The sequence below is a fragment of the Tursiops truncatus genome, chromosome 1 (genome assembly GCF_011762595.2).
Source record: "Tursiops truncatus isolate mTurTru1 chromosome 1, mTurTru1.mat.Y, whole genome shotgun sequence".
Taxonomy (NCBI): domain Eukaryota; kingdom Metazoa; phylum Chordata; class Mammalia; order Artiodactyla; family Delphinidae; genus Tursiops; species Tursiops truncatus.
The window spans coordinates 167546034-167571783 of NC_047034.1; the positions used below are offsets into that span (position 1 = coordinate 167546034).

The window sequence follows — 25750 nt, forward strand, 5'->3', positions numbered from 1 at the left end:
GCTGAAAGGCCGGGCTGAGTGGTGAGGAAGGTGTGCAGTAACGCCTGTCCCCTGAGGCTTCACAGATCCCAGCTGGATTTATGAGGTCTGTGCTGGCCAGCGTGGTAGCTACTAGCCACAGATGGCTAATTAATTAAAATCAAAATGAATTAAATAATTAAGTTAAAAGGTTGCACTAGCCACATTTGAAATGCTCAGAAGCCACATGTGGCTGCTGTCGACCGTATCCGACAACATAGGCGTAGAACATGTCCATCATCGCAGAAAGTTCTGGACCCCACTGGACATATTTCCCACCTAAGGCCCTGGCACGGCTGCAGGGGCTTCCTGGTGCCTTGAGACACTGTTGGGTGCTGGGCGGCCCTGGGTGAAGCTCTTGGTGTGTCCTTGGAGTGTGGGGGGGGGCAGGCCCCAGCAGGGTGAGGGCCAAGGGAAGAGCCCAAGCCTGCAGCTCTGAGCCCTCCGTTCTAGTCTCTGCCCTGCGGACCAGCCCCCTGACTGCATGGGGTCTCAGTTTCCTCGGTTTTAGAAGACACGGTTTGCGTTCAGGGACCTGAGTGGGCTCTGACCCTGTGGCTTGCTCCCGCCTGTCCAGTACACCGCGGTTCCAGACCTTTACTTCGAGAACGCCATGCGGTTTTTCAACTTCTCATGGAGGGTCACTGCCGACCAGCTCCGGAAAGCGCCCAACAGAGATCAGTGAGTCCTCGGGCCTCGCTGGGAGGGCACGGGCTCCTGCAGGCAGGTATGGGGGCCCAGCTCTCCTTCAGCACGAGTAGGGTGCGGGATGTGACTGTCACGAGGGCCCTCTGAGGAGCGCGGGCGGCTGTTACCCCGCTCAGAAGCCGGGAGCTGAGATCAGCCCGAGTCTGTGTGCCCTTAGAGCCCAGCCTGTTGCCAGACGGAGCTTCGTCCCTGGAGTTGAGCGGGCCTGGCATCACCGCCCAGCTCCACCACTTCAGCGTTCGGAGCCTTTCCTTCATTATCTGTAGATAGGATGGGGGGAGCTTAATAGCCTCCTAGAAAACTCAGATGTAATCAGCCTAGTACTAGTTCTCAGACTAAACTCCCTCCATGCCTAAAACATTTTGCAGGGTAAATCTTAGAGAAAAGAGAAGGCAACTTCTTTGCCTCTGGCTCCCTCTTGTGGACAACAGGGGTTTGAGTTGTCTTCAACCAGGGCTCCCCATAAACGTACAAGAAGGTGGTTTTTGATCTCCAGAATAAGGCACAGGCACTGCCCCAGTGCTGTGAATTTATTTGAAGTCTTTTAATTGAGCTTAAAATTTTCCATCTAAAGTTAGTCTCCTACTCATTAATATACCCACCCCTTAATACATCTCTGTGGGGCTTACTGGAGGAGACATAGTGACTGTCGAGGCTCTTGGAGAAAATATCCTTTCTGTCTCACTCCACTCCCCACTGGCCCTTCCCACCAGAAAAACCATTTGGAAGCCAAGTGTTTCATTACTATCTACCATCAGGGCCCCTTCTACACTCTTAAAATTATTGAACCCCCAAAAGCTTTTTTGTTTATGGGAGTTATATATATATATATTTTTTTTTTTTAACAAATTTATTTTATTTATTTATTTTTGGCTGCGTTGGGTCTTCGTTGCTGCACGCGGGCTTTCTCTAGCTGTGACGAACGGGGGCTACTCTTCGTTGCAGTATGCAGGCTTCTCATTGCAGTGGCTTCTCTTGTTGCAGAGCACGGGCTCTAGGCACGCAGGCTTCAGTTGTTGTGGCACATGGGCTCAGTAGTTGTGGCTTGCGGGCTCTAGAGCACAGGCTCAGTAGTTGTGGCGCACGAGCTTAGTTGCTCTGTGGCATGTGGGATCTTCCCAGACCAGGGCTCGAACCTGTGTCCCCTGCATTGGCAGACAGATTCTTAACCACTGTGCCACCAGGGAAGCCCTATGGGAGTTATATTGATTTCTCTGAAAATTTTATGAAAAAGAACAATTTTTTTTAAATTTATTGAGAAGAGAGGTATTGTTTTACTTTTTGCAAATTTCTTTAATGTTTGGCTTAATAGAAGACAGCCAGATTCTCACATCTGCTTCTGCCTTCATTCTGTTACAATATATTGTTTTTGAAATATATAAAGAAACCCTAGGACTTCCCCAGTGGTCCAGTGGTTAAGACTCCACACTTCCAGTACAGGGGACACAGGTTCAGTTCCTGGTTGGGGATGTTCCACATGCGGTGTGGCCGAAAAAAAAAAAGAAAAGATAGGAATAAAGAAATTCTAGCCTCACACAGACATGTAGTTAGAAAAGGGAGGAACCTTTGAACAGGCTTTTTGATACATGTGCACATCCTTCGTTGATACTATACCAAAACGCGACAGGTGTAACTTTCTTAAAGGTTAGTTGCACCGCCCTCCGAAACCATATTCATAAACTTTTCATATTCTGTTACACTAAAATCCGTCGGTCTGTCTTGCGCTTTGAATGAATCTTTTACCGCGATATGATTTTGTAACACCGTGCATTGGTCATTGGGAAAACAGTGCTTCACTGAACTTCACATATCTTCCAAACAGTAACTTCTTCATTTTAGAATATCAAAAAAAATCCACCTTTGTTAATATCACTGCTGACCTCCAGAGAGAAGTCTTTAAATGTTGGGCAGCTATCAAGTTTGTGGTGGCCGATACCAGTTTTTCAAAATTTTGCTTGAAACTTCAGGTTTTTGGAAACCTTGCATTTTTATCATTGGCAACAAATGGTGTCGGTTGTTTTCCTTGAGGTGATGAGTTCACGCTATTCATTTTCAAGGATATGTCTGTCAAACACCCGTCATCCTCTCAAGTACAAATGGTGTTCCATGAAAAAAACAGAAATGCTTATGAGTGGTTCCCATCTGGTCACGCATAATATTCAGAGACTTGTACTCAAGGGTCTAGATTTAATGAAGTTAATAGTTATGCTGCGTCATCAAGGATGTTCTTAAGTGAAAATGACTTTTTTTTTTCTGGTGAAGAACACGGTGACCAATTGAACAGCCGGTACCACCAGCTTGACTCAGCTCTAGGACTCCAGCAGTTTTACCCAGCGTTGCTTTTACACCATCAGTGTAACGTCAACACGATGGGAAAGGCGAATAACATCTTAACATTATTATGAAAATAGTTTGACCTCACAGAACCCCTGAAAGGGAACTGAGGGATTCCCATCCCGCCAGGTGTCCACAGAGCACACTTTGAAAACTGCTGACCAATACATTTTGAGCCTGGATTGTAACGACTTTTTAGTATGTAATGATCTGTTTTGTTCTTTTTTTTTTTTTATGCTCAACATTTTTTTAATTTTGTATTTGACCACGCAGCATGGCATGGGGGATCTTAGTACCCCGACCAGGGATTGAACCCGTGCCCCCTGCGGTGGGAGCGCAGTCTTAACCACTGGACCACCAGGGAAGTCCTGAGATGCTCAGCATTTTTAATAGTCAGTGAAATGAAATTAAACATAAAGCAAGATTTCACGGTACGCTTGCTAACGTGGCTAAAGTTAATAGTTTCTGGGACTGTTGTGTGCTTGTGTGGCCTGGGGCCTGGGGTCAAGGGGAATCCACACTCTTAGGGCTCTGGACACTCTCCAGATGGGCCGTCCCCACCTGCACTCCCCCAGCAGGCTCTGAGCTTGCCCCTGTGTCTCGCTTGCAGGTGGAGCATGACGCCACCCATGGTGAACGCTTACTACTCGCCCACCAAGAATGAGATAGTGTTTCCGGCTGGAATCCTGCAGGCACCATTCTACACCCGCTCTTCACCCAAGTACGCGATGCTTCTGTTGCTCCCGCCCCGTCTCCTCCCCCCACCCCTCAGTGGATCCCCCGGCCCAGCCCAGCCCTGTGGCCCACAGCTGACGCCACGTGCACACCCACCTCGCTGAGAGCTCCTCGTCCCACCGGCCAGGAGATGTTGCCATGGAAACAACAGCCTTACTCCCTGTGCCTCCCTCCGGGGTCGCAGGGACCGGGGAAGCCTCTGCACGGTGGGAACTTGGGGGTTGGAGCCACATATAGGGAAATTCCCCTCTAACAGCGTTCTAGAACAGTCTCAGCTGGGAAGGTGGGAAGAGTGAGGGCACTGTCTCAGAAATGAAATCCACACAGGCCTGGGTCCGAATCCCAGGCCTGCTCTCTGCTGATTGTGTGGCCCTTGGGCAAAATGCCTGAACCATTCCACGCCTCTGTCTGCTCATTTATAGAGTTAGTTACCAAGGCCTAACTCCTTGGGATGACCAAAGAGGACCGTGCGGTGCCACAGAGCACCTGGCACAGTGCTTGGCATCCAGCGGGCACAGGCAGGGCACAGCAGACTCACCAGGCTCTGACTGGCTCGGGGGCCTGACTGGAGCCCTGCGGGACTCTGCCGTGTCTCCAGGCTGGGAAAGCAGTGGTCCCTCCCCACATGGCATCACTCTCACCTTCGTGTCCTCCCCTTCAGCGCCTTAAACTTTGGTGGCATCGGTGTCGTTGTGGGCCACGAGCTGACTCATGCTTTTGACGATCAAGGTACAGGTTCCTTGGGGTCCCCTTCAGATGATTCCCCCACCAGCTTCCTGGCCCCACTGCTTCTGCTTTTGCTCCCTTCACGTCTAAGGGTCTTAGCCTTAGAGACAGAAGGATCTGGGTTCATATCCTGGCCTGGCCACCTGCCAATTGTGTGGACCTTAGCAAGTCCCATCAGTTCTGCAGGCCTCTGTTTTCTGCTCTGTAAAATGGGCATGATGCTTGTGTGGTGGTTGTGAGGACAGGGCAGACTCAAAGGGGAGCACCCTGCTTCAGGACGGTGTGCAGTGCCAGGGGTGGGTACCAGTAGTCAGCGGGGAGAGAACATTTCTCCACCACTCCAGAGATTTCTCTGGTCCAACCACAGTCAGAAGAGTTAGCACCTCACCAGCTAATGTCCAGAATCCTCCTCATTGCCTCCTGCCTTGGGGACTCCAAGGCCAAGAAGGAGGCAAGGCCTTGGAGGCCAGGCCCTGTCCCATGACCCTAGCACTGCTGGCTGCATTCACCTTCTCCTGGCTCAGGGTCAGAGGCCCTTCACCAGCCTTGACAGTGAATCCAGCTCCACCGAAGCTTTGAACATGCTGGTCCTTTGCCGAGATCAGGTTCCTCTAACCCCCACCCCCACCCCAGCAGCTGATTCATGCAGCTCCTTTAGCACCCAGACCGGCCTCATCTCCCCGGTGCTGGGTGGTAGATGGGTGGATCATTTCTCCCTGGGAGGAGAGGCACAACCAGCAGCACGGGTCCCGGCTCTGCCTCTTCTCCCCCTGACCTGACACTTTTGTCGACCCCGCAGGACGGGAGTATGACAAGGACGGGAACCTTCGGCCCTGGTGGAAAAACTCATCCGTGGAGGCTTTCAAGCAGCAGACCGAGTGCATGGTGGAGCAGTACGGCAACTACAGTGTGAACGGCGAGCCGGTGAACGGCCGGCATACCCTCGGGGAGAACATCGCTGATAATGGGGGCCTCAAGGCGGCCTATCGGGTAAGAGGCCCCCTCCTCACACACCCCAGGCCAAGGTTGGGACTGTCCAGCTGCTTCTCAGTTAAGGGTGGTTGTAGACAAGCTGGGGCAAGCGCAGCAGCCCTGCGAGCCTCAGTTGCCACATCTGTGGAATGGGTGGCAGTGAGGACTGATTGAAAGGGTCTATGAAGCACCTAGCACGGAACTGGCACATAGAAGGCTGTCTACTCTGAGTCCAGCCCGACTGAAGGTCACCAGAAAGGGCTTGGGCTAGACCCACCTGAAGACCTGCCTGTTCTTCCCTTTACAGGGGAAGCCGCCACTGACTCAGGCAGCAGTGGGCCCGGGAAAGGAGGGAGGGGTCAGTGGTCTTAGAGCCACTTCCGGCTCACGTCCTGGTTCTGGAGTAAGTCAGTCAGCCTCCTTGAGCCTCAGGATACATGGCTGTGGCTACCTAGTCCCTGCATCGCTGGGTGTTAGAAAGATAGCATGTGACTACTTGGGCTCAGGGCCTGTTCCGGAGTGGCACTCGGAGATGTTAGCTGAGTTGGAAGGGAGATACCAGAGGCCAGTGCAGAGCCTCCAGCTCCCCGTGGTAGTGAGAGCAGAAATCCTGCGAGGTGCCCGGTATTGAGGCCTTACTGTGCGCCAGGCACTGTGCTCAGCGCCCCCGACAGCTTTACAGTTAGGAATCACAAGCCCGTTTTGCAGGTGAGGAAACCAACCCAGAAACATTCAGCAACTTGCCTGACGTCCCTTAGTCAGTGAAAGGGAATCGCGAACTTTCTACCCACCGTGTACTGTTGTTGGCGCTGGAGATTCTGTGACAAAACAGACAGGGATCCTGCTGTCCTAAAGCTCGCAATTTTAATGGGGTGGCGAGGGGGAGAAAGGCAATACATACCTACACAAATAAATGAGGCAACTTCAGGTATTGATAAGGAAAAGAAGAATATAAACTAGGCCAAAGAAATAAAGGAAAATGGGGGGAAGGATGGCCAGGGGAGGCCTTCTGGAGGGGATGACATTTGAATTGAGACCTAAATGATGAGGAAGAGGCAGGGAAAGCTGGGAAAGGAGAGTAAGTACGGAGGCCATGAGATGGACCCAGGCCTGGCATGGTCAAGGACAGGAAGGAGGACGGGGCAGCGTGGAGGCAGGGCAGGGCCCAGGGCAGGGGGGAGGCCGGAGGAGGGGCTGGGCCAGGCTGCCGGCCTCTGCCGGCTGAGCAAGGAGCTTGGGTTTTATTCTGGCGACAATGAGAGCCGCTGCAGGGGTTTTAAGTAGAGGAATGAAATGATCTAAGTTATCCTGTACGACAGGGTCAGCAGACCTACAGTCCCTGGGCCACATCCGGCCCTCGGCTGGATAAATCAATAAAAACAAATAAAAACGGGGGGGGACACAGCCATGCCCATTCGTCTCCATGGTGCCTGTGTCTGCTTTCACACAGTGGCACCCCTGAGTTGCTGTAGAAAAGAGTGTTTGGCTTCCAAAGCTGAAAATATTTACTCTCCGGCCCTTTACAGAAAATTTTGCCAACGCCTGCTTTACGAGGATGACTTGAGTTGCTAAGTTGGGAGGGGATTGGAATTGGACCAGTTTGAGTCACGGAGACTAGTTAGAAAGCTGCTGTGAGGTTGTCCAGGCAAGAGACAGGATAGAGCAATGGGAAAGGTGAGAAGTGGTTAGATTTGGGTTGTTCGGTTGATTGAAAGAGAAGAATCAAGGGAGAGTCCTGGGGTTTGGGCCTGAGTAACTGGGTGGTTGGTGATGTCACTTACTGTGATGGGAAAGTGATGTGTGTGTGTGTGTGTGTGTGTGTGTGTGTGTGTGTGTGTGTGTGTGTGTGTGTGTGTGTGTGTGTGTGTGTGTGTGTTAAGTTTGGGATGCATCTTGGATATCCAGCTGGGGCAGTTGAATATACCCAAGAAGAGGCTGGAGCTAGAAGGGTGTGCATTTGAGAGCCGTCGGTATTTAGATGTAGATGGTATTCAAAGCCATAGTGTTGAATGAGCTCCCCTCAGAATGAGTGCAGGTAAAGAGGACGGCTCCTCTAGGCTAAGCTGAGGCCACCACCAGAAGCTAGTCCCTGTCCCAGCTGGGTAGACCTTCCCCGATCTCCCATGGTAGTCCCCACCCCACCCCACTCGCTCCTGTGTCATGGGGACCCTGAGCTCTGTTCTCTCCCCCCAGGCCTACCAGAACTGGGTGAAGAAGTACGGGGCTGAGCAGACGTTGCCCACCCTGGGTCTCACCAATAACCAGCTCTTCTTCCTGGGGTTTGCACAGGTGAGTTCATTAGAGAAAAGCCAAACTCAGACACAGTCTGCCGTCTTGAGTTCCAGGAGCTCTGAAAATCAAAAGGCAAGTTTCCTCAAATTGGGAAGCCCTAGCTCACTGGTCCGTCCGCAGGGCAGTTACCCTGTAAGGAGGTGAGCTTCATCATTAGCGAAATTCAAGGAAGGGCCAAGAATGCTGTTAGAGGAATTCCTGCATCAGGTAGGTGAGAGGACGAGGTGACTGCTAAGGGCCCTTCTGCTTCTGGGGTTCTAGCAATGTCTTGAAAACTCAAGACGTCCCGGGCTGTTCCTTGAGCTGGCATTCAGCATGTAGCCTTCTGTTGGTGCCCGGAGCCACCAGGCCATTAGACAGTTTGATCTGGACTCAATGTGGTTTGGGGGCAGAATCCTTCGTTCAGGTGAAATGTCACAAAGATGCCCGGAACAGACAGAGAGCTGCTCTGGTTGCAGCAGAGGAAGCTGGGATGGGGTCCCACCAGCCCCTGTCTCTTCCTAACCCACTTGACAGGCTCTCCTGGCCCCCCGGGGTCTCAGAACCAGGCGGGGCCCTTATTTCCCTGCTGTGGTGATGGGGCCAGTGGTGACCCCGGCCTCTCCCATGTCTCTCCCCCGAAGGTCTGGTGCTCCGTCCGCACGCCCGAGAGCTCGCACGAAGGTCTCATCACCGATCCTCATAGCCCGTCCCGCTTCCGGGTCATCGGCTCCATCTCCAACTCCAGGGAGTTCTCGGAACACTTCCACTGCCCGCCCGGCTCACCCATGAACCCTCGTCACAAGTGTGAAGTGTGGTGAGAGGGGTGGAGCATCAAGAGCCAAGGAGGAAGCAGGGCAGGGGCTGAGGACCGCCCCCGGGGCGGGGCCAACAAGGCTGCCCGCTCCTTCCGGCGCCCAGGGCGGCCCCTGGCCACCTCGGGCCCCCTTCCTCTCGCTGGAGGGTTTTCAGCCCGAACCAAGTCTGTGATGTGGGTTCTCACATTAATCCGAGATTTGCTCCCCTGTGAAGACCCGGTCATCCCAGGCACACGTGTGTCAACTCTGATGGGCATTTGGGTGTCAGGCCGGTTGCTCACCAGGCCTGGGCCCCACGCCGACACGGGCAGCGGGACACAGCCTCCTGCCCACATCCAGCGCCAGATACACCACAAACACCACTGTGTCAGTGCTTTAAAGATGTATTTTTGGGGAAACTATTTTTTAAACATTGTGGAATACACTGGAAATCTTCAGGGAAATAATGCATTTGAAACACTTTTTTTTTTTTTAAGGAAAGGATTGGTATATTTATTATGTTCTGTTTTTCTAAATAACCTGTGGACAAGCCCCACTGATTTACCCCCCCTCGCTTCCTCACTTGCTGCAAGGTTGGGCTGAAGCAGGATCCCCAGCCACTGAGCAGGTCCCCCAGTGGAGAGCTGCCTCAGTCCCTGGGGTATGCGGTTTCAGCCTCCTCCCCTGGTTCTTGGTCCCCTGGTGCAGAGAGGAGAGGCATACAGGCCCGGCAGAGGGAGGGGCCAGCTCGTTGGTACCACCCCCTCAGTGTGCCTGCCTCTGTCCCCAGAGTCCAACAGTGGGAACCCCAGCAAGGAAGATCTGACCCCGAAGTCACAGCAGAGGACTGATGGCTGCATGAGGCCAGGTCAGGGCCCTCAAACCCTGTCTGGAGGTGCCCGAGCACCCTGGATCAGGGTCACAGGAGCCCTGCGAGGCTGAGACATCCCCATCAGGTGTACTCTGCCGTGCCCTAGATGTCCTCTTTCCATCCGCCGCCTTCTGACTGCCCCCTGTCAGTCCTGGGGCCTGTTGTCTCTCTGCAGCATCCTGCCATCCCAGCCACTTTGGGGTCTCTGCCTTGCACACCCTCTTCTCCCAGAGAAGAAGGAAAGGGAAAGCAGCTCTCATTGCCCAAGGGCCCAAATCCTCCCTTCGAGCTCCGTCCTCTACCACTAGCCCGGGCCGGGCTCCCAGGACCGCAGCCAGGCCCGCCCTCCCTTCTCTAGTGCCTTATCCAAGGCTGCGCCTGGGCTCCCCACAAGGAGACAGCCCTCCGCCCCCAGGGGCCCCTTGGCCTCCTCAGTGAAGCCCCCCAAGTGTCCTGACTGGAACACAAGGCCATACCCCCTACTCCAGTGCCACACAGCTGCCCCTCATAGCCACCCAGAGGCTCTGACCTACAGGTCTACGGCACTGAGGTCAGGAATCTGAAGAGCCCCTGAACTTGCCCTGGGCTCCAGCCCACCCTCAGCCCCTTGGGCTGAATCAAGACCATACTTGTAGCAAGATCCACTGCTCTTCTTGGGGGATGCTCTTAGCCACGGGAGGCTGCGAGGGGAAGGCTCCCCCAACCTGGTTGGTCTGGCCTGAGGTGTTAGGGGACCAGGAATGTCGTCCCCTCCCTGTGGCCTCATTTTCTCTGGACTCCCCCACCTGGTGGAGCTCATGTAGCCCCAGGCTGGCCCTGAGGAAGCAGGCAACCCCTGACCAAGGCAGGAGCTGCCTCAGCCCTCCTGCCTGGTAGCCAGGCCACCGGGCCAGCCCCGCTCCCACAGGGAGCCAGAGTTCTCCTCGCCCAAGATGAGCAGAGGCTCAGCCACTGCCTCGCCCACCTTCAGGTCGGCCCTGGAGCTGGGGCAGGGGTGTTGGCAGTGGGCTCCAGGTGAGGCCCCTGGCCCCCACCAGAGGCAGGCCTGCTGTCTCTTCAGAGGAAAGGGAGGACAGGAGCCAGAGAAGGAGCTGGAGTCGGGAGCCCGCCATGCGCACCTCACCACGGAGGGACCGGCTCTCCTGGGCCTGGCGCCCTCCCCTCCCTCACCCTCCTGCCCTCCGGCCTTCCCCGAGGAGGGTCGCAGTCCCGGCACCATGGACTGGGACCTGCCAGCCAGAAGCAGGGGTCCTAGGGCTGAGGGTCCAGCCGGAGGGAACGTCCTCTGCCCTCATTGCTTCAGGGAGTGGGAGGGGGCAGGCCGAGGAGGACTCGGGACCAGCGGGGATGGAAGCAAAGGAAGCACTCCCACTGCCTCCCCCGCAGAGCCTTGGGCAGCTGCGATCTGAGAGGCCCCTTCCTCCTAGGCCTGGGGCGCCATCGGGGCGGCTTCTCCGTGGGCACATGGACGTGGGGTTTGGAGCTGGGAATCTGTTTTTTGTATTATCATGTTTTGTGCTACTGTAGTTTGGGTGTGGCACTGTTGTAACTGAAATAAAGTACTTGTACCGAGGGCCATGTTGGTCCAAGTGTGTGTCCTGTGCAGCTGAGGGAGGGCGCCCGGCCAGCACAGAGCTGCTAGCACCCCCAGGGCCTACTGCACCTCCTCTCCAGAGCAGAGGCCTTGGACCCTGACAAATGCCAGAAGGTTATGCAGTGCCTATGCCCACCTGGCCACACTTCATCCACATGACCGTGTAAGGGCCCCCTGCTGGTGAGAATGATGCATGTCACCACATGGGCTCAAGGAACCTCCTGGTAAAAATAATTTTTCCATTATCTTGGAGCAAAGGATGTCAACAGTGGGTTTCCAGGCCTCAGGTGCTTGGGCAGGGCCAGGCAGGAGAAGGGGCATTCGAAGAAGTTCAAGGAAGAGTCTCTGACATACACTCATGCCTCCTCCTGGGTTTTGCATGTATTCTTCCCTCTGCCTGGAATACTCTTCGCTGACTTCTTTTGGCTGATAAACTCCTACCCATCCTTCAATGCCCAGCTCAGCATCACCTCTAGGAAGCCATTCCTGACCTCCAGTCCCGATCAGGTGGCTCACACAGGCTTCCCTCTCCTACCAGAGTGTCTTAGTGCCAGGGCTGCCATAACGAACTATGACAACGTGGTGGCTAATACAACCGAACTTTACTGTCTCACAGTTCTGGAGGCTAGAAGTCTGAGACTGAGGTGTCGGCAGAGTTGATTCCTGCTGAGGAATGTGAGGGAGAATCTAGGCTAGAAGCCTGGTTTCTGGTGATTTGCTGGCAGTCTCTAGTGCTGCCTACTTGTAGAAGCATCACTCCAGTCTGTCTGCATCTCACATGAAAATATGAGAGGCTGCTAAAAACAGTACCGCCTCGGGAAGCGCGCGCGCACACACACACACACACACACACACACACACACACACACAGGCTGAAGGTGCAGAAGGGAGACATTTTGTCCTGCAGCGGCCCATCTGACTGACACTCTCCCCTTCCCAATGACCGAGTGAACAGGCTCCTTTCTCTTCCCCACTCTGAGCCCTGGGGCCCCTGCTTCTCCCTTCCCGAACTGCCTCCCTTTTTTGTTAGCAGCAGATCCTCCGCTTCCAAAGCATGCCCCCCTCCCCAAGCAGGAATTAAAACCCCAGCTCGACCCTCTAGGAGTTTATCCTACAGTTAAGGAGATAGAAACACATGCAAGATGCGATTGAGAACAACTAGAAAATGTATACAACCTATAATAACAATTAATTGTGAAAGCAAAAGCCTTCAGCAGAGACTCTCCATAAGTGTTGAGGAACTGCAGAGGGAGGGATGAGACAATATTCTAAACTTTAAAGAATCTACTGCAATAATAAAACAATGAAAAATGGGTGAGACCTTTACAAAGAAAACTAAAACTTTCCAGAAGACCATAAAAGAAAACCTGAATAAATGCAGATGAATACCCTTATCATGAATGGAAAAGTTCAACATAATAAAAGATGTCAGTTCTCCCCCACGTTAATCTATACTTTCCATGTACTTTCAACCAAACTTCCAAGATAATTTTCATGGAATTTGATAAGCGGATTCACATGGAATAGAAAATGCACCACGGCCAAGACAATTTTGAAAAAGAATAATGAGGGAGCTGGTTCTCTCAAAATATGTTATAAAGCTTTAGTGAGTAGTATGATGTCGTGTTGGTGTAGGATTAGAGAAATGAAACAACATGGATAGATTAGGGAGACAATTCTATGTATACGTGGGAACTAGTATAGGATAAAGGAAGCCCTTTAAATCAGTTGGGAAATGATGAACCATTTAATAAATCGTGTTAGGATATCCACTTGGGAAAAATGAATCTAGATCTTGCCTCTCTCACACAGTTCTCACACACAGTGATCACAGTGATAAATGCTACACATATGGAGACCTAAACATGCAGTAACTATAAAAGTATTAGATGAAATATTACAGAAGATGTTCGTGACTTTGGGTAGGCAAAGTCATCTTTGAAAAGACACTATTCACGAATATGAAGGTAATTGTAGAATTTCTAAAAATATTTTTTAAAAAACTCTAGGGAAGAGATATGGGAACATATGTATAGGTATAACTGATTCACTTTGTTATAAAGCAGAAACTAACACACCATTGTAAAGCAATTATACCCCAATAAAGATGTTAAAAAAAAAAAAGACTATAGTGCAAATGAAATATAAAAAAAAAAAAAACTCTAAAGAAATGAAAATCTACCATAATCCTATCATCCAAAGACACACACACACACACACACACACACACACACACACACACACACACTTGGACTTCCCTGGTGGCGCAGTTAAGAATCCGCCTGCCAATGCAGAGGACACGGGCTCAAGCCCTGGTCCAGAAAGATCCCACACGCGGCAGAGCAACTAAGCCCGTGCGCCATAACTACTGAGCCCACGTGCCACAACTACTGAAGCCTGCACACCTGGCGCCTGTTCTCCACAACAAGAGAGGCCACCGCAATGAGAGGCCTGAGCCCTGCAATGAAGAGTAGCCCCCGCTCACCGCAACTAGAGAAAGCCCGCAGGCAGCAACAAAGACCCAACACAGCCAAAAATAAATAAATTCTTTAAAAAGCCCTTTAAAGACACATACACAAAGGTACAAGTGAATAAAGAAAAAAAAACATAAAAGGAAAAGACTAATACATTTGGCAACATGAAGACAATTCATTTATAAACAAGATACAATAAATAAAATTAAAAGATTAGATAAACAACACGGATCTACTATATAGCACAGGGAACTATATTCAATATCTTGTAATAACCTATAATGGAAAAGAATCTGAAAAAATATATATATACATACATATATATAAAAACTGCATCACTTTGCTGTACACCTGAAACTAACACAACATTGTAAATCAACTATACTTCAATTTAAAATTTTTTGAATTAAAAGACAAGTGACAGGTCCAGTGGTAAAGAATCTGCGTTCCTATGCAGGGGACACGGGTTAGATCCTTGGTCAGGGAACTAAGAACCCACATGCCGCGGGACAAATAAACCCACACACCACAAACGCTGAGCTCGTGCGCCTCAACTAGAGAGCCTGCGTGCTGCAAACTACAGAGCCCACTAGCTCTGGAACCCACGCCACAACTAGAGAAGAGAAAACCCGCACGTCACAACTAGAGAGAAGTGCGCGTGCCACAACGAAGAGCCTGCACGCTGCAACAAAGACTTGATGCAGCCAAATAAATAATTTTTTTTTTAAGTGACAGATTGGAAGAAAAAATTTGCAACATGCATAGCTAATGATCCAGAATATATATAAACAACTCATAAAAATTAAAAAACCCAATCAGGTGAAAAAGAGAGCAAAAGATTTAAAGAGATCATTCAGAGAAGAAAAAAAATACAAAAAGAAAAATAATTTTTGAAACGATAATTCCATTAATAATATGAGAAATGCATTTAAAATTACGATGAGGTAACATTTTTCACCCATCAGTTCAACAAAAGTGATGATATTTGATATTAAGCATTGGTGAGGACGTAGGGAACTGGGTACTGCCACCCACTGTGAGGGCCAATTTGACAGTGTTTATTAAATGTCAAGTGCATGTACCAGGACTTCCAGGCTTGGAGGACAAAGGTAGCACCCTAATTTCAAGTGTACCCACTCACCCTCCCCCCAAAGGAAGGTAAATCAACAAAGAAAGGAAATAAAACCACACAGGAACCTTGAGTTACTTGAAGTAGAGAAATAATCCAAATTCCAACAGAAATCCCACCACATACAGCTGCAAGCCTGTGGGTGCCAAGAGTGATGGAGAGAAGGTTTCAGAGACATTGTGAAAAACAGTAGAGGGGCGTGGCAGTGTTAGATGACCCACAGACAAAACCACTCTCAGGATGTCCAACACCAAATGTCAAGACACTGAACACAGTTGGGGCATAATAGACACCAGCAGCACCAGCACCCGGGAGGAATCTGGAAAGAATAGAAAGGGTAGCCTTGTAGAAGCATTGCTTCCTGGAGAGAAGCAGATATATAGAGTAGGGCTGGTCCCCTTGTAGATGTGATAGTGAAGGAAAGAAGGGATTAAAAAGGGAAAAGTAAGAATCCTAAAAAACAAACAAGAAAGCTAATATGATAGTGTAAGTCAATTATACTTGAATTTAAAAAAGTGAGACCTAAGAAAAGCCAATTCCCCACCACACCACCTCCTCCTCCTCCACACTGTTTATAAAGGATGTTGAACAGGGGCTGCAGGACGTACAGCAGAGGGCAAGCTTGAATAAGAACTCCTGTCCATGAATGACTAGGACTATAAAAAGGCAGATCACATACATTCAAAACTACTGTTAAAAAAAAAAAAAGAGAAAATAAATGCAAATCAGAGCATCTCAGCAGAAGAAAACTAACATGACACTCCAAACTGAATTAAATATCCTCAAATAAGCATTTAGGGATACGGAAAAATACCTCAAATCAGAAATACAAAATCTGACAGCAGAAATAGGCCAAAAAAAGGGGAAGAAATGAAATGAGAATTGATATTGATCTTGGAGAAGAAAATAACAAAATCATATCATAAACGAAGATTAAACTAAAAGGTGTCCAAGGATGATAGATTCAAATGAAAACTTACTAAAGGACATTGAAGAAAAGCAGGAAGACAACCAAGAGAATGAAAATTAGATAAAGAAGTAAAAACGGTCAGAGAGAAAATGGTGGAAATGAAAGACAGGCAAAGAGTTAACATTTAAAACTGTAATCCAGGAAGACTTTCTAGAAATAAAATACCTGGGTCTACACATCAAAAGGGTTCACTGGGTACTATGTAAATTGACATGGAGCAATCAACTCTAAGATAGATCCTTGTAAAGCTATTGGACTTTAAAGATAGAAAGCAGAGCCTCCAGGCAAAACTATGAAATAACTTAGGCAGACTTTTTAAAAAATAACATACATTATATGAAGTACCTAGAATAGACAAATTCATAGAGACAGAAAATAGAATAGAGATTACCAGAGGCTGGAGGGAACGAGGGAAGGGGAAGTTATAGTTCAATAGGTACAGAGTTTTTACTGGAGATGATGAAAAAGTTTTAGGTATAGATAGTGGTGGTGGTTACACAACATTGTAAATGTATTTAATGCCACTGAATTGTACACTTATGAATGGTTAAAGTGACAAATGTTATACATATTTATATATATTTTGACGCAATAACAAATAAATAAGATGCAAAGCAAAGCAATAGTGGAGCAGCATTCTCAAGAAACTTATGGAAGCAATCCAAGGATGTTACATTGAACCCAACTGTCCTTCAAATAGCAAAACTACAAAACAACAAATAACATACAAGGGAATCCCCATAAGGTTAACAGCTGATCTTTCAGCAGAAACTCTGAAAGCCAGAAGGGAGTGGCAGGACACATTTAAAGTGATGAAAGGGAAAAACCTACAACCAAGATTACTCTACCCAGCAAGGATCTCATTCGGATTCGACAAATAGCAAAACTACAGAAAAACATCTGCCCAGCGAAGGGAACTAACAACAAATGAAAAGGCAGCCTATTGAATGGGGGAAGCTATTTGCAAATGGGGGAAGATATATCTGATAAGGGGTTAATATCCAAATATACAAGGAATTCATACAACTCAACATCAAAAAAAAAACCCAATTAAAAAAAATGGGCAGGGCTTCCCTGGTGGCACAGTGGTTGAGAGTCCGCCTGCCGATGCAGGGGACACGGGTTTGTGCCCCGGTCTGGGAAGATCCCACATGCCACAGAGCGGCTGGGCCCGTGAGCCATGGCCACGGAGCCTGCACGTCCGGAGTCTGTGCTCCACAACGGGAGAGGCCACAACAGTGAGAGGCCCGTGTACCACAAAAAAAAATTTTTTATAATAAAAATAAAAAATTGGGCAGAAAATCTGAATAGACATTTTTCCAAAAAAAGATATACAGGCTAACAGACACATGAAAAGATGCTCCACATCATTAATCATCAGGGAAATGCAAACTAAAACCACAATGAGACACCACCTCGCACCTGTCAGAATGACTATTATCAAAAAGACAATAAACAACAAGTCTTGGCAAGGATGTGGAGGAAAGGGAGCCCTCGTGCACTGTTGGTGGGAATGTAAATTGGTACAGCCTATGGAAAACCCTATGGAGGTTCCTCAAAAAATTAAAAATTGAGGGCTTTCCTGGTGGTGCAGAGGTTAAGAATCTGCCTGACAATGCAGGGGACACAGGTTTGAGCCCTGGTCTGGGAAGATCCCACATGCTGCAGAGAACTAAGCCCATGCACCACAACTACTGAGCCTGTGCTCTAGAGCCCGTGAGCCACAACTACTGAAGCCTACGTGCTGCAGCTACTGAAGCCCGCAAGCCTAGAGCCCATGCTCCGCAACGAGAGAAGCCACCGCAATGAGAAGCCTGCGCACCGCAACAAAGAGTAGCTCCCGCTCGCCGCAACTAGAGAAAGCCTGCGCACAGCAACAAGACGCAACACAGACAACAAGTAAATAAATAAATAAATAAATCTTAAAAAAAAGAAACAAAACATTGAACTACCATATGATCCAGTAATTCCAGTTCTGGGTATTTTTTAGAAGACAACAAAAACTCTAATTTGAAAAGACATATGCACTCCAATGTTCATTGTGGCATTATTTACAGTAGCCCAAATACGGAATATATGGTCAGGAAAAGACAGTCTCCCAGTATCTCCCCCACTATTTACCCTGGTTCCAGATGGATTAGCCAATGTAATTAGCTAGGAATCGGAAAAGCAAAAATAAAGTGATCTCTACTTGCAGATGACATGATTGTGTACCTGAAAAACTCTAGAGAATAAATGGTAAAATTAACTTAATAAAATAATTCATCAGAGCTTCCGGGAAGATGGCGGAAGAGTAAGACGCGGAGATCACCTTTCTCCCCACAGATACACCAGAAATACACCTACACGTGGCACAACTGCTACAGAACACCTACTGAACACTGGCAGAAGATCTCAGACCTCCCAAAAGGCAAGAAACCCCCCACGTAACTGGGTAGGGCAAAAGAAAAAAGAATAAACAGAGACAAAAGGATAGGGACGGGACTTGCACCAGTGGGAGGGAGCTGTGAAGGAGGAAAGGTTTCCAAACACTAGGAAGCCCCTTCGCGGGCGGAGACTGCGGGTGGCGGAGGGGGAAAGCTTCGGAGCCGCGAGGAGAGCGCAGCCACAGGGGTGCAGAGGACAACGCAGAGAGATTCCCGCACAGAGGATCGGTGCCGACCAGCACTCACCAGCCCGAGAGGCTTGTCTGCTCCTCTGCCGGGGCGGGCGGGGCTGGGAGCTGAGGCTCAGGCTTCGGTCGGAGCGCAGGGAGAGGACTGGGGCTGGCAGCGTGAACAGAACCTGCAGCGGGTTAGTGCGCCACGGCTAGCCGGGAGGGAGTCCGGGAAAAAGTCTGGAGCTGCCGAAGAGGCAAGAGGCTTTTTCTTCCCTCTTTGTTTCCTGGTGCGCGAGGAGAGGGGATTAAGAACGCTGCTTGGAGGAGCTCCAGAGACTGGCACGAGCCGCGGCTAAAAGCGCGGACCCCAGAGACGGGCATGAGATGCTAGGGCTGCTGCTGCCACCACCAGGAAGCCTGTGTGCGAGCACAGGTCACTGTCCACACCCCCCTTCCGGAGAGCCTGTGCACCCCGCCACTGCCTGGGTCCTGGGAACCAGGGACAACTCCCCCGGGAAGACGCAGAGCGCGCCTCAGGCTGGTGCAACGTCACGCCGGCCTGTGCCGCCGCGGACTCGCTCCGCACCCCGTGCCCCTCCCTCCCCCCGGCCTGGGTGAGCCGGAGCCCCCGAATCAGCTGCTTCTTTGACCCCATCCTGTCTGAGCGAAGAACAGACGCCCTCTGGCGACCTACACGCAGAGGCAGGGCCAAATCCAAAGCTGAGCCCCTGGGAGCTGTGAGAACAAAGAAGAGGAAGGGAAATCTCTCCCAGCATCCTCAGAAACAGCGGATTAAATCTCCACAATCAATTTGATGTACCCTGCATCTTTGGAATACATGAATAGACAACGAATCATCCCAAATTAAGGAGGTGGACTTTGAGAGCAAGATTTATGATTTTTTCCCCTTTTCCTTTTTTTGTGTGTATGTGTATGCTTCTGTGTGAGATTTTGTCTGTATAGTTTTGCTTCCACCATTTGTCCTAGGGCTCTATCTGTCCTTTTTTTTTTTTCTCTTAATAATTATTTTTTTATTTTAATAACTTCATTATATTTTATCTTACTTTATTTTATTTTACTTTATCGTCTTTCTTTTTTTCCTTCCTCCCTCCCTCCTTCCCTCCCTCCTTTCTTTCTTCCTTTCTACTTCTACTAATTCTTTCTTTCTACTTTTTCTCCCTTTTATTCTGAGCCGTGTAGATGAAAGGCTCTTGGTGCTGCAACCAGGAGTCAGTGCTGTGCCTCTGAGGTGGGAGAGCCAACTTCAGGACACTGGTCTACAAGAGACCTTCCAGCTCCACATAATATCAAACAGCGAAAATCTCCCAGAGATCTCCATCTCAACACTATCACCCAGCTTCACTCAACAACCAGCAAGCTACAGTGCTGAACATCCTATGCCAAACAACTAGCAAGACAGGAACACAACCCCACCCATTAGCAGAGAGGCTGCCTAAAATCATAAGTCCACAGACACCCCAAAACACACCACCAGACGTGGACCTGCCCACCAGAAAGACAAGATCCAGCCTCATCCACGAGAACACAGTCACTAGTCCCCTCCACCAGAAAGACTACACAGCCCACTGAACCAACCTTAGCCACTGGGGACAGACACCAAAAACAACGGGAACTACGAACCTGCAGCCTGCAAAAAGGAGACACCAAACACAGTAAGATAAGCAAAACTAGAAGACAGAAAAACACACAGCAGATGAAGGAGCAAGATAAAAACCCACCAGACCTAACAAATGAAGAGGAAATAGGCAGTCTACCTGAAAAAGAATTCAGAATAATGATAGTAAAGATGATCCAAAATCTTGGAAATAGAATAGACAAAATGCAAGAAACATTTAACAAGAACCTAGAAGAACTAAAGATGAAACAAACAATGATGAACAACACAATAAATGAAATGAAAAATACTCTAGATGTGATCAATAGCAGAATAACTGAGGCAGAAGAACGGATAAGTGACCTGGAAGATAAAATAGTGGAAATAACTACTGCAGAGCAGAATAAAGAAAAAAGAATGAAAAGAACTGAGGACAGTCTCAGAGACCTCTGGGACAACATTAAACGCACCAACATTCGAATTATAGGGGTTCCAGAAGAAGAAGAGAAAAAGAAAGGGACTGAGAAAATATTTGAAGAGATTATAGTTGAAAACTTCCCTAATATGGGAAAGGAAATAGTTAATCAAGTCCAGGAAGCACAGAGAGTCCCATACAGGATAAATCCAAGGAGAAATACACCAAGACACATATTAATCAAACTGTCAAAAATTAAATACAATGAAAACATATTAAAAGCAGCAAGGGAAAAACAACAAATAACACACAAGGGAATCCCCATAAGGTTAACAGCTGATCTTTCAGCAGAAACTCTGCAAGCCAGAAGGGACTGGCAGGACATATTTAAAGTGATGAAGGAGAAAAATCTGCAACCAAGATTACTCTACCCAGCAAGGATCTCATTCAGATTTGATGGAGAAATTAAAACCTTTACAGACAAGCAAAAGCTGAGAGAGTTCGGCACCACCAAACGAGCTCTATAACAACTGCTAAAGGAACTTCTCTAGGCAAGAAACACAAGAGAAGGAAAAGACCTACAATAACGAACCCAAAACAATTAAGAAAATGGGAATAGGAACATACATATCGATAATTACCTTAAATGTAAATGGACTAAATGCTCCCACCAAAAGACACAGATTGGCTGAATGGATACAAAAACAAGACCCATATATTTGCTGTCTACAAGAGACCCACTTCAGACCTAGAGACACATACAGACTGAAAGTAAGGGGATGGAAAAAGATATTTCATGCAAATGGAAACCAAAAGAAAGCTGGAGTAGCAATTCTCATATCAGACAAAATAGACTTTAAAATAAAGACTATTAGGAGAAACAAAGAAGGACACTACATAATGATCAAGGAATCAATCCAAGAAGAAGATATAACAATTGTAAATATTTATGCACCCAACATAGGAGCACCTCAATACATAAGGCAAATACTAACAGCCATAAAAGGGGTAATCGACAGTAACACATTCATAGTAGGGAACTTTAACACCCCACTGTCACCAATGGACAGATCATCCAAAATGAAAATAAATAAGGGAACACAAGGTTTAAATGATACATTAAACAAGATGGACTTAATTGATATTTATAGGACATTCCATCCAAAACCAACAGAATACACATTTTTCTCTAGTGCTCATGGAACATTCTCCAGGATAGATCGTATCTTGGGTCACAAATCAAGCCGTGGTAAATTTAAGAAAATCAAAGCTGTATCAAGTATCTTTTCCGACCACAACGCTATGAGACTAGATATCAATTACAGGAAAAGATCTGTAAAAAATACAAACACATGGAGGCTAAACAATACACTACTTAATAACGAAGTGATCACTGAAGAAATCAAAGAGGAAATTAAAAAATACCTAGAAACAAATGACAATGGAGACACGACGACCCAAAACCTATGGGATGCAGCAAAAGCAGTTCTAAGAGGGAAGTTTATAGCAATACAAGCCTACCTTAAGAAACAGGAAACATCTAGAATAAACAATCTAACCTTGCACCTAAAGCAATTAGAGGAAGAAGAACAAAAAAATCCCAAAGTTAGCAGAAGGAAAGAAATCATAAAAATCAGATCAGAAATAAATGAAAAAGAAATGAAGGAAATGATAGCAAAGATCAATAAAACTAAAAGCTGGTTCTTTGAGAAGATAAACAAAATTGATAAACCATTAGCCAGACTTATCAATAAAAAAAAGGGAGAAGACTCAAATCAATAGAATTAGAAATGAAAAAGGAGAAGTAACAACTGACACTGCAGAAATACAAAAGATCGTGAGAGATTATTACAAGCAACTCTATGCCAATAAAATGGACAGCCTGGAAGAAATGGACAAATTCTTAGAAATGCACAACCTGGCAAGATTGAATCAGGAAGAAATAGAAAATATGAACAGACCAATCACAAGCACTGAAATTGAAACTGTAATTAAAAATCTTCCAACAAACAAAAGCCCAGGACCAGATGACTTCACAGGCGAATTTTATCAAACATTTAGAGAAGAGCTAACACCTATCCTTCTCAAACTCTTCCAAAATATAACAGAGGGGGGAACACTCCCAAACTCATTCTACGAGGCCACCATCACCATGATACCAAAACCAGACAAGGATGTCACAAAGACAGAAAACTATAGGCCAATATCCCTGATGAACATAGATGCAAAAATCCTCAACAAAATACTAGCAAACAGAATCCAACAGCACATTAAACGGATCATACACCATGATCAAGTGGGATTTATTCCAGGAATACAAGGATTCTTCAATATACGCAAATCAATCAACGTGATACACCATATTAACAAACTGAAGGAGAAAAACCATATAATCATCTCAATAGATGCAGAGAGAGCTTTCGACAAAATTCAACACCCATTTATGATAAAAACCCTGTAGAAAGTAGGCATAGAGGGAACTTTCCTCAACATAATAAAGGCCATATATGACAAACCCACAGCCAACATCGTCCTCAGTGGTGAAAAAGTGAAAGCATTTCCACTAAGATCAGGAAGAAGACAAGGTTGCCCACTCTCACCACTCTTAATCAACATAGTTTTGGAAGTTTTAGCCACAGCAATCAGAGACGAAAAGGAAATAAAAGGAATCCAAATTGGAAAAGAAGAAATAAAGCTGTCACTGTTTGCAGATGACATGATACTATACATAGAGAATCCTAAAGATGCTACCAGAAAACTGCTAGAGCTAATCAATGAATTTGGTAAAGTAGCAGGATACAAAATTAATGCACAGAAATCTCTGGCATTCCTATACACTAATGATGAAAAATCTGAAAGTGAAATCAAGAAAACACTCCCATTTACCATTGCAACAAAAAGAATAAAATATCTAGGAATAAACCTACCTAAGGAGACAAAAGACCTGTACGCAGAAAATTATAAGACACTGATGAAAGAAATTAAAGACGATACAAATAGATGGAGAGATGTACCATGTTCTTGGATTGGAAGAATCAACATTGTGAAAATGACTCTATTACCCAAAGTAATCTACAGATTCAATGCAATCCCTATCAAACTACCATGGCATTTTTCACAGAACTAGAACAAAAAAATTCACAATTTGTATGGAAACACAAAAGACCCCGAATAGCCAAAGCAATCTTGAGAATGAAAAACGGAGCTGGAGGAATCAGGCTACCTGACTTCAGACTATACTACAAAGCTACAGTAATCAAGACATTGTGGTACTGGGACAAAAACAGAAAGATAGATCAATGGAACAGGATAGAAAGCCCAGAGATAAACCCACACACATATGGTCACCTTATCTTTGATAAAGGCGGCAGGAATGTACAGTGGAGAAAGGACAGCCTCTTCAATAAGTGGTGCTGGGAAAACTGGACAGGTACATGTAAAAGTATGAAATTAGATCACTCCCTAACACCATACACAAAAATAAGCTCAAAATGGATTAAAGACCTAAATGTAAGGCCAGAAACTATCAAACTCTTAGAGGAAAACATAGGCAGGACACTCTATGACATAAATCACAGCAAGATCCTTTTTGACCCACCTCCTAGAGAAATGGAAATAAAAACAAAAATAAACAAATGGGACCTAATGAAACTTCAAAGCTTTTGCACAGCAAAGGAAACCATAAACAAGACCAAAAGACAACCCTCAGAATGGGAGAAAATATTTGCAAATGAAGCAACTGGCAAAGGATTAATCTCCAAAATTTATAAGCAGCTCATGCAGCTTAATAACAAAAAAACAAACAACCCAATCCAAAAATGGGCAGAAGACCTAAATAGACATTTCTCTAAAGAAGATATACGGACTGCCAACAAACACATGAAAGAATGCTCAACATCACTAATCATTAGAGAAATGCAAATCAAAACTACAATGAGATATCATCTCACACCAGTCAGAATGGCCATCATCAAAAAATCTAGAAACAATAAATCCTGGAGAGGGTGTGGAGAAAAGGGAACCCTCTTGCACTGTTGGTGGGAATATAAATTGATACAGCCACTGTGGAGAACAGTATGGAGGTTCCTTAAAAAACTACAAATAGAACTACCATATGACCCAGCAATCCCACTACTGGGCATACCCTGAGAAAACCAAAATTCAAAAAGAGTCATGTACCAAAATGTTCATTGCAGCTCTATTTACAATAGCCAAGACATGGAAACAACCTAAGTGTCCATCATCGGATGAATGGATAAAGAAGATGTGGCACATATATACAATGGAATATTACTCAGCCATAAAAAGAAACGAAATTGAGCTATTTGTAATGAGGTGGATAGACCTAGAGTCTGTCATACAGAGTGAAGTAAGTCAGAAAGAGAGAGACAAATACCGTATGCTAACACATATATATGGAATTTAAGGGGAAAAAATGTCATGAAGAACCTAGGGGTAAGACAGGAATAAAGACCCAGACCTACTAGAGAATGGACTTGAGGATATGGGGAGGGGGAAAGGTAAGCTGTGACAAAGCGAGAGAGAGGCATGGACATATATACACTACCAAACGTAAGGTAGATAGCTAGTGGGAAGCAGCCGCATAGCACAGGGAGATCAGCTCGGTGCTTTGTGACCACCTGGAGGGGTGGGATAGGGAGGGTGGGAGGGAGGGAGACGCAAGAGGGAAGAGATATGAGAACATATGTATATATATATAAAACTGATTCATTTTGTTGTAAAGCAGAAACCAATACACCATTGTAAAGCAATTATACTCCAATAAAGATGTTAAAAAAAAAAAGAATTCATCAAAGAAGCAAGTTAGGGCTTCCCTGGTGGCGCAGTGGTTGAGAGTCCGCCTGCCGATGCAGGGGACACGGGTTCGTGCCCCGGTCCGGGAGGATCCCACGTGCCGCGGAGCGGCTGGGCCTGTGAGCCATGGCCGCTGAGCCTGCGCATCTGGAGCCTGTGCTCCGCAACGGGAGAGGCCACAACAGTGAGAGGCCTGGGTATCACAAAAAAAAAAAAGCAGGTTATAAAATTAACATGTAATAATAAATAGCACTCTTACACACAAATACTTACCAATTAGAAGATATGATGGATGAGGAAAACTCATTTACAGTAGCAGCAACAGAAAATAAGATGCTTAGAATAAACAAGTGTCAGTGCCCTTTAGGCAAAGACCCCCAGGAACACACTGGTGGTTGGACAAATTGGGATTATTGCTTCTTGCATCAGAGAGCACGCACACTATGGGAATCATAGGGTGTCTCAGTAAGTGGGTGTTGGAAAATACTTATTATAGAATTTGGTCTTGTGGTAGGTGATCTTGAGGAGGGTTTAATGAAGTGGGGCTTTAGTTTGGATGCTGTCAGAAAATGAAAGTACTTCTATAAATGGTATCTTTTTTCAATTTTATTGAAGTATATTTAATTTACAATGTATTAATTTCTGCTGTACAATAAAGTGATTCAGTTATACATGTATATTCTTTTTCCTACTCTTTTCCATTATGG

At 46.9% G+C, this 25750-nt stretch overlaps 1 protein-coding gene across 2 annotated transcripts in view; it reads left to right on the forward strand.

The window, feature by feature from the left end:
- Nucleotides 1-11005, forward strand: part of ECE1 (endothelin converting enzyme 1) — a 115350-nt gene extending 104345 nt beyond the window's left edge. For both annotated transcript variants that reach the window (XM_033841800.2, XM_033841793.2), the window contains exons 14-19: nucleotides 596-699; nucleotides 3671-3781; nucleotides 4457-4524; nucleotides 5321-5511; nucleotides 7687-7782; nucleotides 8409-11005. In XM_033841800.2, coding sequence (XP_033697691.1) covers nucleotides 596-699; nucleotides 3671-3781; nucleotides 4457-4524; nucleotides 5321-5511; nucleotides 7687-7782; nucleotides 8409-8585 — 747 coding nt within the window. In that variant the 3' untranslated portion in view covers nucleotides 8586-11005. The remainder of the gene's footprint in view (nucleotides 1-595; nucleotides 700-3670; nucleotides 3782-4456; nucleotides 4525-5320; nucleotides 5512-7686; nucleotides 7783-8408) is intronic.
- The last annotated feature ends 14745 nt before the right edge of the window (nucleotides 11006-25750 follow it).